The following is a 16033-nucleotide window of genomic DNA, read 5'->3' as shown; positions in this document are numbered from 1 at the left end:
TGTCTGTGTGGACGATTCCTTCAGGCATGTTTGCTTGTGACAGGGTCACTTTGCCTTAGAGCCTCACTGTCCTTTACAGTAGGCAGTGTGCCAACTATGAGGGCAGTTTTCATCCTTTGGATCTTTGTCAAGAGCAGACAAGTGGAACTTCTTCCTTCTTTTTCTGAGCTGGACCATCAGTGGCGGTCTGGCCGATTGGGAAGTGGTGTGTGCAGATAGCACCGTCTGCTTCCCCGAGGACTCACTGTGTTCACCTCACCTGCACTCCTTATTTAGGGTTTCAGTCTACTTCCTTGACCTTCTAGCTTCTTCCTGTTTTGGAGTGACCGTGAAGTACTTTTATAGTGTCTAACTTGGCTTGGAAGGATTTTTTCTTTGTTTTTGTATTAAGGTTACATTTATTTTTTTCATCTTAGAAACTAGAGAGAGGGAGAGCAGTATCATCATCCACAGGCTTAGCACCAAAAATAACCACTAGTTACAGTTTTAAGTTGTGGTAAAGTGCACATAACAAAATGTACCATTTAACCCTTCTTAGTAGATAGATGGTTCAGTGTCATTAAGTACAATCACGTCTTTATGCATTCGTCACCATCGTCCATGTCCAGAGCTCTTTTATCTTAGGAGGAGCTTAGATAGTTTCCGCATCCTTTCCCCTTTCCCATGCTGAGGCCATACTGTGCTTGTCTGGTAAATAAAATGATTAAAGTCTTACATTAGAGAACGCTTTTAATACCTTAACATTGTTGAATTACAGACACCTTGTGTGTAAGTTTTCATTTGGAATGTTTATTGTGATGTCTTTATTTTCCTATAATTACATGTTATGTGTATGGCTGACTTATGTAAGGATTCTAAAACAGTGCTTCTCAAATTTTCTGTGCTGAAGAACCTGTCTTTCTTTTTGAAAATTTCCAGTCCTTCATAAACCAATACTTTTGCAAAAATACAATTTAAATTATGGCAGTATCAGATTGCTGTAAAATTTTTCAAATGTTTTTCTTAATTGTAAACCACAATTTTAAATAGCACTGGTATAGACAACACCTCAGTACTGGTGCTAGAAAGAAAAGCAAATACAGTTATTTTGTAAGTACATCATTTACATATTAATGAGTTACCATGTTCCTTCTTTTCCAAACTTTATGCACTGTGACTGGGGACAGACCATCTGAAGGGAGACCTATGGAAGCTAGTGCAAGGTTTCTCTGGCACCTTCTCTTGGGTGTGTCCCCTTACAGTCCCACTTCCACTCCAGAATAGCAGCCACTGACCAAACTACTGCCATCTCACTGGCCCCATTTGCTGCTTATAGCTCATTTCTCTCTCCTCTGGTTCCAGCGAGTCTAAGCTGCACATGACTTCCTTCCCTACATTCACAGATTCTTACTCCACTCCTCTTTTCTGGACCTGTCTGGTGGAGCGTTTCCTTGCATTGGTCCCCTTCATCCTTTAGGGATCTATGTTTGCGAAAGTGGTTATGGCCTGTGGAGGAAGTCAATTCTGCTGCCTCCTCTTAGTACCTTGTGTGCCCTAGCCTGGGGGGCCATACTGAGTCATTTCTAGCAGTCATCTAACTATTCTAGAACTCCTTTCCTTTATTCCCATCCCAGTAAATGGATATTTTTGACAGTGTGATAAGAATGTACTTTTCTGGATCAAGCATATCACACCCCTTGATATATCCTTATAGGATGACATGGCTTCATGAATACTAAGTTGTCCATTCTCGCTGGTGCTTGAATGCTCTTTATTTTCTATCTTGGGCTTAGAATTAGAACTGGAGAGAAGACTGCATGCAATCATGAGCTCAAATGTTCTCCATTTGCCAGGAGACTTCCAGGGGGCATTGTTCATTGTTGGTAGCTCTGAGGGAAGCAGGTTTGGGTAGGGGACTAGATAATTCTGAGATGAGCTGGGCCCTGCCCTTCACCAATAGCATGATCTAAAATGGGTATCATCACAGAACAGATCTCATAGGATTAAGTGCCTAGTTTGGCACATAATAAGTGCTAAACAAATGTTAGCTGCTGCTGTTATTAATTTCATTATTTCTAGTTCTATTATATTCTATTGCTGATAAACAGTAACAGTTACAGTGTGCTTAAATCAGGGCCTCTCTACCCTGGCAGTATGGACAGCTTGGCAGGATGGTCCTTTGCTGTGAAAGCCTATCTTGGGCACTGCAGGGTATTTAACAGCATCACTGGCCTCTGCCTGTTAGATGCCAACAGCATCCTCACCCCCAGGTTGTGACAATCAAAATGTCTCCAGACTTTTCCAAATGTCCCCTGGATGTAGAATTGTCCCTGGTTGAGACCCAGTGGTTTAAATAAATAAATATATTGTGTTTCTTAGCATTAACAATAATTTTATCCATATGAAATTTCTTGAAGCATTTACCTGAGTGTAGTATAGGATTTGGATTTTTCACTGCTTTCTGTGCTACTACATGCAGCTTTAAAGAGGTCTTGAATTAATTACATGAGGCAAAGAAACGGTCACTGTGTGTAGAGTGGACCGGCTGGTGCAGCCATCCTCAATGCTGACGGTGACTCTTTTTGGCAGCCTACTGTAAGAACTCTGTGGATGGTCTCTGGTATTGCTTTGATGACAGTGATGTGCAGCAGCTGTCAGAAGATGAGGTTTGCACACAGACGGCTTACATCCTTTTCTACCAGAGACGGACAGCAATACCGTCATGGTCGGCTAACAGCTCAGTGGCAGGTAAGGCTGATCCATTTTTTCTCAGAACAGGTTGTCATTAATGGTCCAGAGAAGTTCTCCAGAAGGTCTCATGCATCTGTCAGTTTGATCAGATTAATCCATACATTTGCATTTAATCTGGAAACCCAAATGATTGCAGTTAAGGAAATGGGGATGGTGTGTGCAAGCAGCTGTGAACCAGGATAGTTTATAGGGAGGTGGCGTAGCACCCGTGTGGTTCTTTTGTGGGGTAAATGAGCTAAAAAGCGGCATGGCACTCTACTCTGAAAGTAGAGGAAACGGGTGTGGAAATAGAATAGAGACTTGGCTTTGGCACATTTTGGTTGGGTTACCTTGGGGCACGTTCCATCTAAGGCACATATTTATCATCTGTAATCCTGATGTAATAACACTGCCTGCCACCTGGGCTTGTTGTATGCATCAGATTAGGCAAATATGCTTTAAAGCCTTTTGTGAAATGTAAAGCACAATTAGAAATAGGTCCTCCCCCACCCCCTGTAAGATTGGCCTATTCTGTTAGGGGAAGAGTTGAAAACTATGATAATATTATGGGACTTGGGTTTGGCTTGATGGGGTCTAGTCTATTGTTTTGATAAATTCAGGAATCAATTCCCACACAATGTGGGTGCAGCCACACATAATCTAAACAAGGGGTGTGTATTTCTTAGTGCAGGGTTTGAGTTTAAAAGACTATGACTGGACTGGGGTGTGGGAATGTGGTCAGGTTGGGGAACATTGACCTCTGCTGCCCTTGAGGCTTGCGAGACCCAAGTTGGAGTCAGAACCCCTCCCAGTGCACCCATCTGTCTGCTGCTCACTTTGTTAACAGAAAGTAGGAACCCCAGTGCTCTAAGGCATGTCCTTAATGCTTCCCAGAGTCTGGGATGTGTTCAGAAATGACATCTCTTGAGGGCTACTTGAGATAGTCATGCTGCTCTTGTTCTCAATTGTTTAAGCATCCCTGAGACAAACGGAACACAGATTGACATTAAGACTTATGTTCGTGTGTTTGTATAGTAATATTGTGAAAATAATTTTAAAATTCAACAAACAGTCTAAAGAAATTACAGGGTACTGCTCTCTTTCCTGTGTTTCAGACATATTATGGCAAATATTTAGAACATTGCCTGGTGTGTAGTGCTTAATAAATACTTATAGAAGGAATGACTATGAGCGATTGTCTATATTGTGTTCTATTGTCAGCCCTAATACTGGATTTTGCATTCTAAAGTATCTGTCCCTATACTTGCATTTTATTACTACAGATGTGTGCTGGAGTCTGCTCTCCTTCCTTTTCGTCTTAGCAGGGGCTGTTTGAGCAGGCACGCTGGGATCTGGGAATTTGTGTTGACCTGGCAGTGGGGATACCAGCTGCCTCCATCTCAGGCAGCAGCACCTTTGTGAGGGTGTGCCCTGCAGGGCAGCCGAGGGTCCCAGCCTGACCTGGCCACCCCTTCACTTCTCTGCAGGCTCCACAAGTTCTTCCCTGTGTGAGCACTGGGTGAGCCGGCTCCCGGGGAGCAAGCCAGCCAGCGCGACCTCTGCAGCTTCCTCCAGGCGCACCTCCCTGGCCTCACTGTCTGAGTCTGTGGAGATGACTGGAGAAAGGAGTGAAGATGATGGTGAGTGTGGGTTTTGATGACAGACTTCCAAGATGACAACTCACAGACACAACACAGGGTCTGTCATGTTTAGGAGCCAAGTCCCAAGAAGGTTGTGGGGCAGGGCTGCAAGATGTTAAGATAATCCGTAAAATTTGATATAAACAGGGCATTTGCTTTTCCCCTCTGACCTAGGACATTTTTCTTCTCTTTTATCATTTTCAACTTGGAAGGAGTATAGGCTGGAGCCCTACTTAACTCTGTACAATAATGAATACATTTGTTTCAAAGTGTTTTTTAAAATCTTCAAAGTAGCAGTAAGGGGACTCAGTGCAGTTGTGATTTCCCCAAGGCCACCTGATGATGAGTCACCACGCAGGCCTGGCAGAGAGCTTCCTGACCTGCTCAGCTTCTCACCTTCCCGCCACGCTGTGTCCCTGGGAGGAACCTGTGGCATGTTCTTTTTTGGTTCAGAAATGTCTGAAACAAAAACTGTTGCCTCTCCACAGAGGTAGTTTTGGGGAATTCTGAAGATAGGCACAATATGAAAACTGGAAATCTTATAAAAATTGAACTCTTATTTTACCTTCCCCTGCTGCTTGAGTAGTGGCAATATGGCCCTTAGTTCCAACAGGGCTCCAGTTGGTGTGGGAGTGGTCAGGCTGCCAGTGCTCCAAGAGCTGGAAAAGAAGAGAATGAGCTCAGCTTCTGTAATGAGAACAGTGACTCACCTTCCAAAAAGCCTCATTCTGTAGCCAGCATTTCACTAGCTGTTATCTACTTCGAGTGGTGATGGATAATTCTGAGGATATAAAATGGAGAAAAAAGGCAGGAGGCTGAGAGAAGCATGACAGGCTAGGAGATCTGCCTTGCAGCATCAGCTCTGCTGATTCTGGCTTGTTCCTTCCCTCTTTGTAAAATAAGAGTGTTGGGCTATTATAACTAAGCTCCTTTCCAGCTCCTAACATATGACAGTTTGATCAGTGAATCTTTATTTGCTTAAGCAGAGATTATTTCCAACGCAGCCTCTAAACTTCGCATTCATTTTCATTTTAACAGTAAGCATAGATGTGGTTTGTCCTGATCTGTTTTTTAACCAGTGTGATTGGAAAATCGATACCCTCTTAGGGGTCATTATCTTCCAGTAGTACTGGTGGTGCCCAGAGGACGGGGCATGTCTCCTAGGATCTTCTCCAGACAAACTTTTACAGATTCTGCAGCTACAGTAGCAAATATGTACAGAATTTAATTTAGAATATTTTCTTTGGAAGTTTTAAGTCACTTAGCATTGACATTATATTGTTCTAATTATGACTATTTTTATAAGTTTTAAGTCACTCAGGGTAGGAGTATATTGTCTCTTTAGTCCTTCGCATGGATCTGTTTTCGTAGTCAACAGTTACAGGTCAACCTGCATGTGGCACTGGGTGTGGGACTAGCAGCTGTGGCTCTGGTATTAGCTCTGTCTCTTAATTAGTTGTGTCATTTTGGGCAAAGATTTCCTTCCTGTGAGCCACATATGTCCTTAGTAAGTTGAAGAAGCTTGACCAGTAGCTCACATTTATTGAGCATCTGTGGAGTGCCACAGGACTTTTTAAGATTTTATTTAAATCTCATTGTAGACCTGTGAGTTTCAACAGGGGTCAGCAAACTGCAGCCCACAGGACAAATATAGTCCCTGCCTTCATTTAAATTAAGATTTTGTTGGTACAGAACCATGTCTATTCGTTTATGTGTCACCAATGGCTGCTTTCATATGATAGTGACCCACAGAGCCTAAAATATTTACTATCTGGGCCTGTACAGGAAAAGTATGCTGACCCCTGGTACAGAGCAAGAAGGTAGAGAGAGTTTGCTGATCCCCAGGTTAGAATGTCCCTATTTCGTAGGTAAGAGAATTGGGCTCAGAAAAGTTGAAATCTTAAAGCTCTACTCCTTGACTGCAGATACACTGGTTCTGAGGGTCATATTTCTTTCATTCTACGAGACTTCCCTTCTTTCATCTTTAGATGGTACTGGGATGTTTTTTTTCTTTGTACCTTAATGATACTCTCTTTGCTGTATTCAGGAGGTTTCTCAACACGACCATTCGTGAGGAGTGTCCAGCGTCAGAGCTTGTCATCCAGGTCTTCTGTCACCAGCCCCTTGGCCGTCAATGAAAATTGCATTAGACCTTCTTGGTCCCTGTCGGCTAAGCTGCAGATGCGCTCCAACTCTCCTTCCCGGTTCTCAGGGGACTCTCCAATTCACAACTCTGCCTCCACCTTAGAGAAGATTGGGGAGGCAGTGGATGACAAGGTCTCCATCTCTTGCTTTGGTAGCTTGAGGAACCTTTCTAGCAGTTACCAGGAACCAAGCAATGGTCCCAGTCAGTGGGAGCACAAAGCTGTGGGCCGGGCCCCTCTTGCTATAATGGAAGGTGTGTTCAAAGATGAATCAGATGCCTGCAAATTGAACTCTGGTGTTGTAGATGCACAGAGCAAAAACTTAGCACAAGGGGCTCACTTGGCTCCCATCTCTGATCCATTTGATAACAATAACCAGATAGCTTATGTGGATCAGAGTGATTCCGTAGACAGCTCTCCTGTCAAAGAGGTGAAACCCCCAAGCTACCCAGGCTCCCTCACAAAGAAACCAGAGAGCACAACCAAGAGCTCCCCCAGCTCCAAAGGTGCTTCTGAGCCAGATAAAAGCTTGCAGAAGGGGAGATCAGCCTTGACAAGCCAGGAATCATCTCTGTCAAGTACTTCCCCATCTTCTCCTGTTCCTATAAAAGATCCTGTAAGGCCCTCATGCTCCCGAAGCAAAGCAGATTCTTCCAGGGCCAGTGGACGGCATTCCTCCCCAGCCCCTGCCCATCCCAGAAAGGAGTCTTCCCCCAGAGCTCAGGACTCGGCCTCTCATTCACCACAGAAGCTGAAGTCATCTTCTTCCCTCTCTTACAACACTTCCTCCATACCTGCCAAAAAGGCCTTGGGTCCTGCCACCAGGGGCCCCTTCCCACCTGGGAAGTGCAGGACTTCAGATAGAAGCTTAAGTAGGGAGGGCTCCAGACAAAGCCTGGTTTCTGACCGAGCCAGTGTTACCTGTAGCTCCAAACCCAGCTCTCCTCGGGTGAGCCAGGCCAGGGCAGGGGAGGGCCAGGGGGACGGGAAGCATGTCAGGAGCTCCTCTATGGCTAGCCTGCGCTCCCCCAGCACAACCACGAAGGCTGCTCTGAAGAGGGATAGCAAGTCGGATGAAAAGGGGCTCTCCTTCTTCAAGTCAGCCTTGAGACAGAAGGAAACCCGGCGATCCACTGACCTTGGCAAGACGACCTTGCTTTCTAAGAAGGCAGGTGGTAGCTCTGTCAAATCGGTCTGTAAGAATGCTGGGGATGACAAGGCAGAGAAAGGGCACCAGCCTCCAGGTTCCCAGCAGCCAAATGCCAGTTCAGTTGGAAAAGAGCAGCTTATCTCCAAGGACCTTGCTTCTGCTAGACATTCCCTGTTATCCAGTCGCAAATCGAAGTCTTCCCAGCTAGACTCTGGAGCAGCCTCGTCTCCTGGTGGCAGGCAGCCCACTGAGAAGCCCTCCCAGAAGTTCCCGTCGAGCATGCCAGCCTCTGCACGGCCTTCCCAGAAACCTCAGTGACATTGCTGCACTCTCTGTGTTTTCCCTGTAAAGATGTTTATTTATTTAGAACCCCTTTTCTCCCACCAAAGCCCTCTATGCTTTTGTTTTGTATTTTTTGGGTCAGGTGCCTGATGTGTGTGCTTGTGTGTGTGTGAGTATGTGTGTGTGCAGAATTCAATTGCAAATTGTTAAAAGTGTCGCCTTATTCTGCCATTGAACCAAATAACAGCCATAGGCAAAGTATCAATAGTGAGCTAACTGGAAATATAGATGATAACCTGGACTGTCCCTTTACCAGTTGTACATACTTCTTTCTAGAGAACTCTGATGACTTGTTGGACACTAGGGTTTTGAACCTGTGAACCAGTTAAACTATTGTTACTGTGCTCTGTCCAAGGATGAATTATTTGACTTGGGTTTCAAGTGAGCAGGATTTGTTTTTACTGTGGATTGTTATGTGACACCAGGAGTTCTAAAAACTGTGACACTAACAGTGAAACAAACCAAGAGAAAACTTGTTTTCTGCACTTTGGCCCCATTTACCAGTCTTTGTAAAGGGCAATATTTTAACACTAATGTTTCTCAGGTATATACTCAGCTAGACTAGGATGGATGTGTATCCATTAAAGAGGATTAAAAGCATTAAAGAGGAAGGTGGCCTGTCCATGACTGTCATTTCTCCCACTGCCACACATGGAAATTTTTAGAAGTAGAAGTGGTTTTTCACTACTTTCATATCTGCAAAGATGTGTGTACCTTAGGCAGTGTTGACTTGGAATATGTCCCAAGATGTCAAATTGGATATCTATAAAGCCAGTCACTAATAGTTACATTTTTTTTCATTCTAAATTTGTTAGTGAGTTGTTGGGATTTTGAAATGGAGTAGAGCAGTTAACACTTTTGAAAGATTCCTGGGGGTGGGAGGAGTGGATTCTTAACTGGGTGAAGCTGTACCATCTTCCTCCTCTATTGTTGTTTTTCTGTTAGAAATTGGAAGCTCCATGCCCACCCTGTGCTCATGTCCACATTTCCACAAAGTCTTACTAAGTCATAGAGAGGAAAGAAGTTGCAGAAGGCCCAAAGTCAGTGATGGTTGAAGTGATGTGTAACAAAGTATTACATGTACACTCCTGATCCTGCCTGTCGAACCCAGTATGACTGTTTTTCAGTAATTCATTTATTTCTTCTCTGTTTAATATTTAATCTCTTATCCTGAACTCGACAGGATTGGAGCATGTTCTGTGTGGTACTGTCCATGCAAATTGCATTTCTTGGTTAGAAAAAAAGAACCTCACAGAAATCTCACAGATAAGTGAGACACATGGTTTTCCAAGCTTTCTGGAGGCACCTTGGCAATTTTAGGTGTTTTTTCCTCTTTTTTCTAAATGTCAAGAGAGTCATGGTTTTGATTTTGTTTGTATAGCAGTTGTCATTTTACCATGAAGTACAGCAGGCTTTGTTTATATGCTCTTAAATACTAACTTAAAAAAAATAGACTCTTTAAGTTCTTCCTCAACTTCTGGTACACAGACGCATTTATAAACTCTTTTCAGCACTGCTGTGCATGAGGTAACTAGACACATACACATGCACTGCTATAAATTCTGCACTGCCTTTTTTCCCCCATGAACACCTTTTGGGAAATGTTTTGAGTAGGTCACTTAAGTTTATTTTGCTGCTAATTTGAGCATTAGGTAACTTGCAAGTTCGGAGGCTATTTATGTTGAGGGTAGCTGGAATTTTATACTCCTGTGATAGTTAAGACTCACCTTTTAAGCTTTGCTCCATGAAATTGACTGAACACAGGTCTGTCCCTTGTACTCAGTCCCGTCACTGTCTTACTGTCCAGGTGTCTGTGGCTCTCCAAAGTGGCACTGTTGTCATTTGTGGTAGTGTGGCCTCCAGTATCCAGCTGCCTGTGGTATTACTGTTGCTTCCTGTGGCACATTGGCAGCCAGTCAGTGTGTAGCCACTGCTGGTTTCCCTGTATCACTTTTTTTTTAATTAGAAAAAAATTGTTTTAATCCTCACCTAAGGATATATTTATTGATCTGAGAAAGAGAGAAAGAGACAGAGACATCAGTCAGCTGCCTCCCATGTTTCCTGACCAGGGCTCAAACCTGCAACCTTTCAGTGTACAGGACGATGCTTCAACCAGCTGAGCACACAGCCAGGGATGTATCACTTTTATTTCCTGGAAAAGATGCACCAAATATGGGGTCATCAGTATTAGGAATTCAATATTTGTCTAATTTGAACCTATCGTCTTTCTTTCACAGGCAAATCACATTTGAAATCTATCTGCAGCTCTGCAAAGTCTTAGAATTATAATTTGGCTACATAAATGGTTTTATTAACTGTTGGGAGGCTGTAATCAGTTAAGCATTAATAGAAAGTAGTTTAATTTTAACAGTGGTAAATATTTTTATTCTTGAGTGTTTCAAGAATGGATTTTCCATGTGGTTTAGAGTCCTAAAACAACTACAAAGTCCTTTGATTTTTTTGAGATCTAGAAATAAAATATTAGTATCTATAAATCGTATGTCTATGGAGTTGAGTCCTTGTTTCATATTTCAATGGAAAAAATCAGGAAGTACTGGGTCATTGTCTAGGCATGTTTATGATATTACATTTCTGTGCTTAGGTGTGAAAATATTTATCCCTAACTACCAGGTACAACCTTTAAGCCACTGAGGATATTTGCCTAGAAGTTTGGAGGTGCTGTTTGAGGTATAAAATACAGGAAATTGTTACTTGGTTCAGTTCATTTCTTTGATAGGTTAGGGACTTGATGTTTGTTTTGTTTTATTTTCTCGACAATGTTTGGTGCAATGGGTAAACATGTGTTTGCGGTTAAAAATCACCTGCTGAGGATGGTGGGCCTGGGTGTCTGATTGACAGCCAGGTGGGCTGATTGAGCATTCATTGTTGAGTCAGCATAGAATAATCACCAACCATGGAGCTGCATCTGTAAAGTTTGCCTGTTTTTTTAAAAAAAGTCTTATTCTTGATTTCTTCTCTGGTAAACATCCAGTGAACTGAGGCTATATCATTCCTTAAAACAGCCCTGTGCCTTGCCTTTGTAATCCTCTATCTAATGTGGAAGCACAGGGGAACTGTTAAGTTCACTTTATGTCAAGACCATCTCCCACCCCTTTTGTATTTTCTCTCCCTAAAAGCAGCCTAACTGGACCAGTAGTATGGTTGGGGTAAAGTATTGCAACTATCTGTGTAATCATTCTTTCATTATTCATTTGTTCATTCTGCGAACATTCATGGAGGGCCTGCTGTGCTTGTGCAGGCTAGTTGCAAGCTTCAGAATTGCCTTGGCTGAGGACCCCTGGGAGCACAGCTGGTGGACGGGGGTGCCGGTGATGTCCTGAATGGAGTCCTCTTGAACAAAAGAGCAAGCAGATTCTGGTGAATTAGCCAAGGCTGCTGGTCCTCCTGAACAAGTATGTTCTAGAAACCAAAAGTGCCCTTCTTCATCTCTGGAGACATTTTCCTCCACATCCACTTTCAGACTGAGCTATTTCTATTACTTAGGGGTAGAAAATCCTTGATGAAGTCAGTTCTCATTAGAATTTTCTCATCCATGTTGGTATGAGATTGATGTGGGGGTTTTTTGTGTTTTTTTTTTTTTTGAAGGGGTGGGGTTGAAAGAAAAATTGCCATCCCTCTAAAATAACTATTATAAAAATCATAGAAACAACATGTAAAGGAAAATAGTGTTAGCCTTCAGGAAAATGGAGCAGAGAAGAGCTGTGAACAAAGCTTATTTATTTCAAATAAACATGTTTTTAAAATATATTGACATCTGATGTCAATTCCATTGTGACAATTACTGAACAGCTGAAGATACTGTTTTCTATGGAGATTGTTATAATTATTGTATGCAAAGATAATTAGTGTTTCTGGTTGAAATTTTGAGATAGCTAGCAAATCATTAGTATAATTTCAATAAAACACATATTTTGTGAGGTAATTGAACTTTATTTGCTAACTAACCAGTGCCGATGTTCTAACATAAACACAAAAGTTAGCTGTGCTTGTGCAGGCTGTCTTTAAAGGGTGCATTATTGGTAAACCTGATGACTATTTTGGGGGAAATCCTAGTGGGTAGTTAATTTGGTCAGCTCCCAGAGTGTGTGTTTTACAGCTGCCTTTGAGCGTGACCAGTCATTTCTTCCCCAAGTAATGAGGGCAATTGCATGGCCTCCATCTAACCCAGAAAGCATGCTCTTCCTATGCAAAGCAGCTAATAAACAATATCCACTACACTAAATAATATGTTTTTAAAGGCAACTTAGATTATGGAACTCCAATTTTGAATTTGTAATTTATTAAATGTGGTTTAATAATTAGTATAGAGGAGCAGGAATGTGGTTTCTTGTTTTGCTTTGCGCATGTTTCTCTTGGCCAATTTTTTTTAATTGGTGAGGCTGTAAAATAAGTAACTTACAGGAATGGAGCTGAGTATGTTGAACATGCTGGTTTATATACTATATAGAAATGTTCTAAAAGTAACTTGCCATTTTTCATAGATTTAAATTTTTTTATATCTTCTAAGGTCCTATCACATAGTCACAAGGAGAGAACATGGCTTCTAATAGTATTAACACTTTTTAAATGCTTTTGTAGAGACATGGAGCTATTTTGGAAAGTTTTGAGTTCCCCAGCCACTAGTCACATGAAGACTAAACTTGTGGGATTTATGGTGGCATCGTAGGATGAATTAGTTTCTAGATCTATCTCACATTCATTTTAATCCAGTGTTGCCCATTTTGGGGAGAAATGAGATCTGTAATGGACTTGGGAGGCTTTTTCATATCTCAACAAGACTGTCCCCAAGATTCTGTGAAGCTTCTTCTGAATGACTTGTCTGAGATTGTTACCCAACATTTAAGAGTCTTGTCTAGGAAACTTTTAAAAATACCTAGGTCCCTCCCACTCGCAGGCTTTTCATGTAATGAGCATAGGGCTAGGTCCCAGGAAAGACCACATGTGTTAAAGCTTCTCGTGATTCTGGTGTGCTGTCAGAATTGAGCACTGCTGAGAAATAGGGCAAGAATCTCTTGGGAGTGACAGATTCCTCTGTGTGTGATGGAGAAGAAAGAAAAAAAAACATTGAAAACTGATATCAACCTCCTTTTTGAATTCTGGGGGATTTTCTGATTGGAGGCCCAATTTGGGAGTTTGGAGCATTTGGTAAGTGTCCCAGCACTTGCCAGTCTGGTGGGAATTGGTGCTCTAGTCTGTGGTGGGGGGGGGCAGGTAGAGTATTCCTGGAGTCGCAGCAGGGCCAGGCTTGGGGGTGGAGTGGGGATAGGGAAGTCACTCTGAGCTAGAAAATGTTGAAGTGAGCCTTCTGTGGCCTAGGAAAACCTGTTGCTGCTTTTTATATAATGATTTTTTTGTAGTAATTATAGTAATAAACCCTAGACTGCCTCTGAATTTCCTTTTTAGCTCATTTTCTACTTGGAATGTAGTTTCAGGAAGTATATTGAAATTTTATCTGGAATCATTTTTTTTGTAACTCTTGCTGGTATTTTCATGTAATTAAAAATAATAATATTCATTCAAAAATTCGGCCATATGCGTTACTGGTAGAGGCCAGTGAAATTTTTAGTGTTAATTGGTGAGCTGAATGCACTACATCTTCAAAACAATCTGTTGTGCTTCTCAGGTTCATTGCACTGAGCATTATGTTGCCTACAGAAAAAAGAGACAACTTACCTGCTGTTTTAACATTTCAAGGCATAAAGATAACAAGGAAACATCCAAGTTGCAGTGCTCCTTTAGAAAGGCCTCCAGGGCAAAGAGAGTGGCAGTGGAGAAAATATAACATAAAATTATGTTTCATAGTAGGTGCTACTCAACTGGTGTGAGGTCATGATGCCCAAGGGGAAGGTGGTTACATGTTTCCACCTGCTGAGGCTCTTCTTGGGCCTTCTGATCTACAGTCTACATCGATGTTCGCTCTGTGCCTCTCACCACTGGTTGAAACTGAACTCAGGCCCTTCACAGAAATGGTTTTTTGGTGGAATGCTTTAGTCTTTACACTGGGATTTCTAGAGCTGTCTTAAAAGCTGCATGCCATAGCACTACATGAAATGCCTTTGATGTCATCCATGCACCATTCATAGAGATCTGTAATTTTCTTTAGTTGCACAGTATGTGGAAGGCAGGTGTCTTCCCTCAAGGCCGGGAGAAGAGTGTATCATACATTTTAAGTTATTTTAGAAAAAGTGCATGAGATATGTCACTGACTTTTGTTATTTATTTGTATGTCTTATTCAAAGTGTATGCACTTTCAAGTTGCAGAGTTTATATTTTTATGTTTAAAATGTTTTACTTCTGGAATAGCAGTTGATTATATACCATACGATTGGAAGTAAGAGAAAAGTGGAACATGTAACAAAATACAATAAATTTATTACATGATGCCCTTTAATCCAGACTCTTTTCCCTCTTGCCAAACTATATTTACAGTGTTAATTAACAATGGAAAAATTAAGCAGATCTTGGTACTACACTGATGTATATGACATGTCTTAAAATTGTACTGTTAAATGAAAACAAGTTACAAAAGGATGCATATATTCTCTGTAAATTTTTAAAACAAAAAGTCACATCTATGTTTATTTTATTTTCACAATCAAGGATTAATCTCTCCATATTCTCCACGAGGCAGTTCGTCCCAAAGGTGGATAACAACTCACACTCTAATTCAATCCCAATGGATGTCGAATAGTTTATATTATTTCCTTCTTCTACCACTCCTACATGATTGGAGGAGATAGCAGTCTAAAAAGTACCATCCTTTTCTGGGTCCTCTTTTGCCCTTCATAGCTTTCTTTTTAAACCATCCTGTTCTGTTGAAATTTCCTGCTCTGGTGACCCTGCAGGACTTTCTGTTGAGGGTGTCATGCCTTAACATGACCACATGGGGACACTGAAGGTAGATACTATCAGAAAAGGTGACTTGTCCAGTCCTGCTGTTTGAAATGCTTATTCGGTATGTGTTGAGGCATGTTTTATCAGTGAATAGAGTTTCATTTTAAATGAGTGCTACAGCCATACTTTTCCCTAGAATTGGAGAGCAGGTCACAACAGCATTGTGGCTTAGGGCTGAGCCAGGGAGACCTGCAAACCAAGGATGAGTGTAGAATATGTGTGTGCCATAAAACCAACATACAGCATTTATAAACCTCTCAGATTTTAAATGGGAGAATTGTGCTATAGGTACATTAAAGTGTAATCACATAGCACACAAGGGGCTTCATTATGCACAAAGGTTTGCATGTTAAAATACACGAATATAATAGCTAAGCCGATATTTGGGGAACGTTTTGTTAGAATTTGACGGGTTATTTTCAAATATCTGAAATTAACTCCCTCTCTGAACACTTTACCTTCTCAGTTTTCCTAGAGAAAGCAAAGGCGTGAGAAAGTGCCTTGCCCTGAGTGATTATGGGCCACTGTAATGTCCATCCCCACCCCATCTTTCCCAGGCTGACACATTAGTTCTCTGAGGTGGATGTTTGATTTTCCTTTTTGCAGCCCTGTGTGGTGTCTCAGGCATCTCCATGTGGGTCATTGTACATTTTCCATCTCTGGGTGCTTTGGATCTGCCTTATACAGAACCTTCTAGAATTCAGTTTTGATTTGGTCTGATCTTAACCATGTTTCTTACCCCATGATGTTTTCTACATAGGGCAAGGGCTGTTCTCTCCCAGAGAGAGTGTTACATTATGTCATGGAACCCAGTGGCCTGGGACCCATTCTTTAAGAGCACTCAGGATATGACACCAATTAGGCTAACAACTCAGTTTTTCCTAAAGAAAGTAGGGAGGTAGTGTGAATGAAACCAGTGTTGTAGTCAGAATCAGGTGCTCTACCCCACAGCTGGCTCTCCTTTGCCTTTCCTTTGTGTGGAAAGAGCTTGTAGAGGCCCAGGGTATACACATCCAGTTTCCGGGACTCAGGGACAGCTCCCAGGTTCCTCATTCTCTGGAGGGGAAGGGGAGACGTGGGTGGGGGGCAGCATGGAGAAGGGTGGGTGGTAGTGGGGCAGGTGCCCTTTTATT

At 42.1% G+C, this 16033-nt stretch overlaps 1 protein-coding gene across 1 annotated transcript in view; it reads left to right on the top strand.

Annotated features, from left to right (window-relative positions):
* USP31 (ubiquitin specific peptidase 31) overlaps nucleotides 1-13200 on the top strand; it is a 71486-nt gene extending 58286 nt beyond the window's left edge. Inside the window, exons 14-16 of the mRNA XM_037140469.2 lie at nucleotides 2569-2727; nucleotides 4197-4349; nucleotides 6397-13200. Coding sequence (XP_036996364.2) covers nucleotides 2569-2727; nucleotides 4197-4349; nucleotides 6397-7961 — 1877 coding nt within the window. The 3' untranslated portion in view covers nucleotides 7962-13200. The remainder of the gene's footprint in view (nucleotides 1-2568; nucleotides 2728-4196; nucleotides 4350-6396) is intronic.
* The last annotated feature ends 2833 nt before the right edge of the window (nucleotides 13201-16033 follow it).

Source organism: Artibeus jamaicensis, unplaced genomic scaffold (genome assembly GCF_021234435.1).
Source record: "Artibeus jamaicensis isolate MK-2021 breed Jamaican fruit bat unplaced genomic scaffold, CSHL_Jam_final contig_700, whole genome shotgun sequence".
Lineage (NCBI taxonomy): Eukaryota > Metazoa > Chordata > Mammalia > Chiroptera > Phyllostomidae > Artibeus > Artibeus jamaicensis.
Note: the sequence above shows the minus strand (reverse complement) of the source record. Positions and strands in the feature narration are given on the sequence as shown.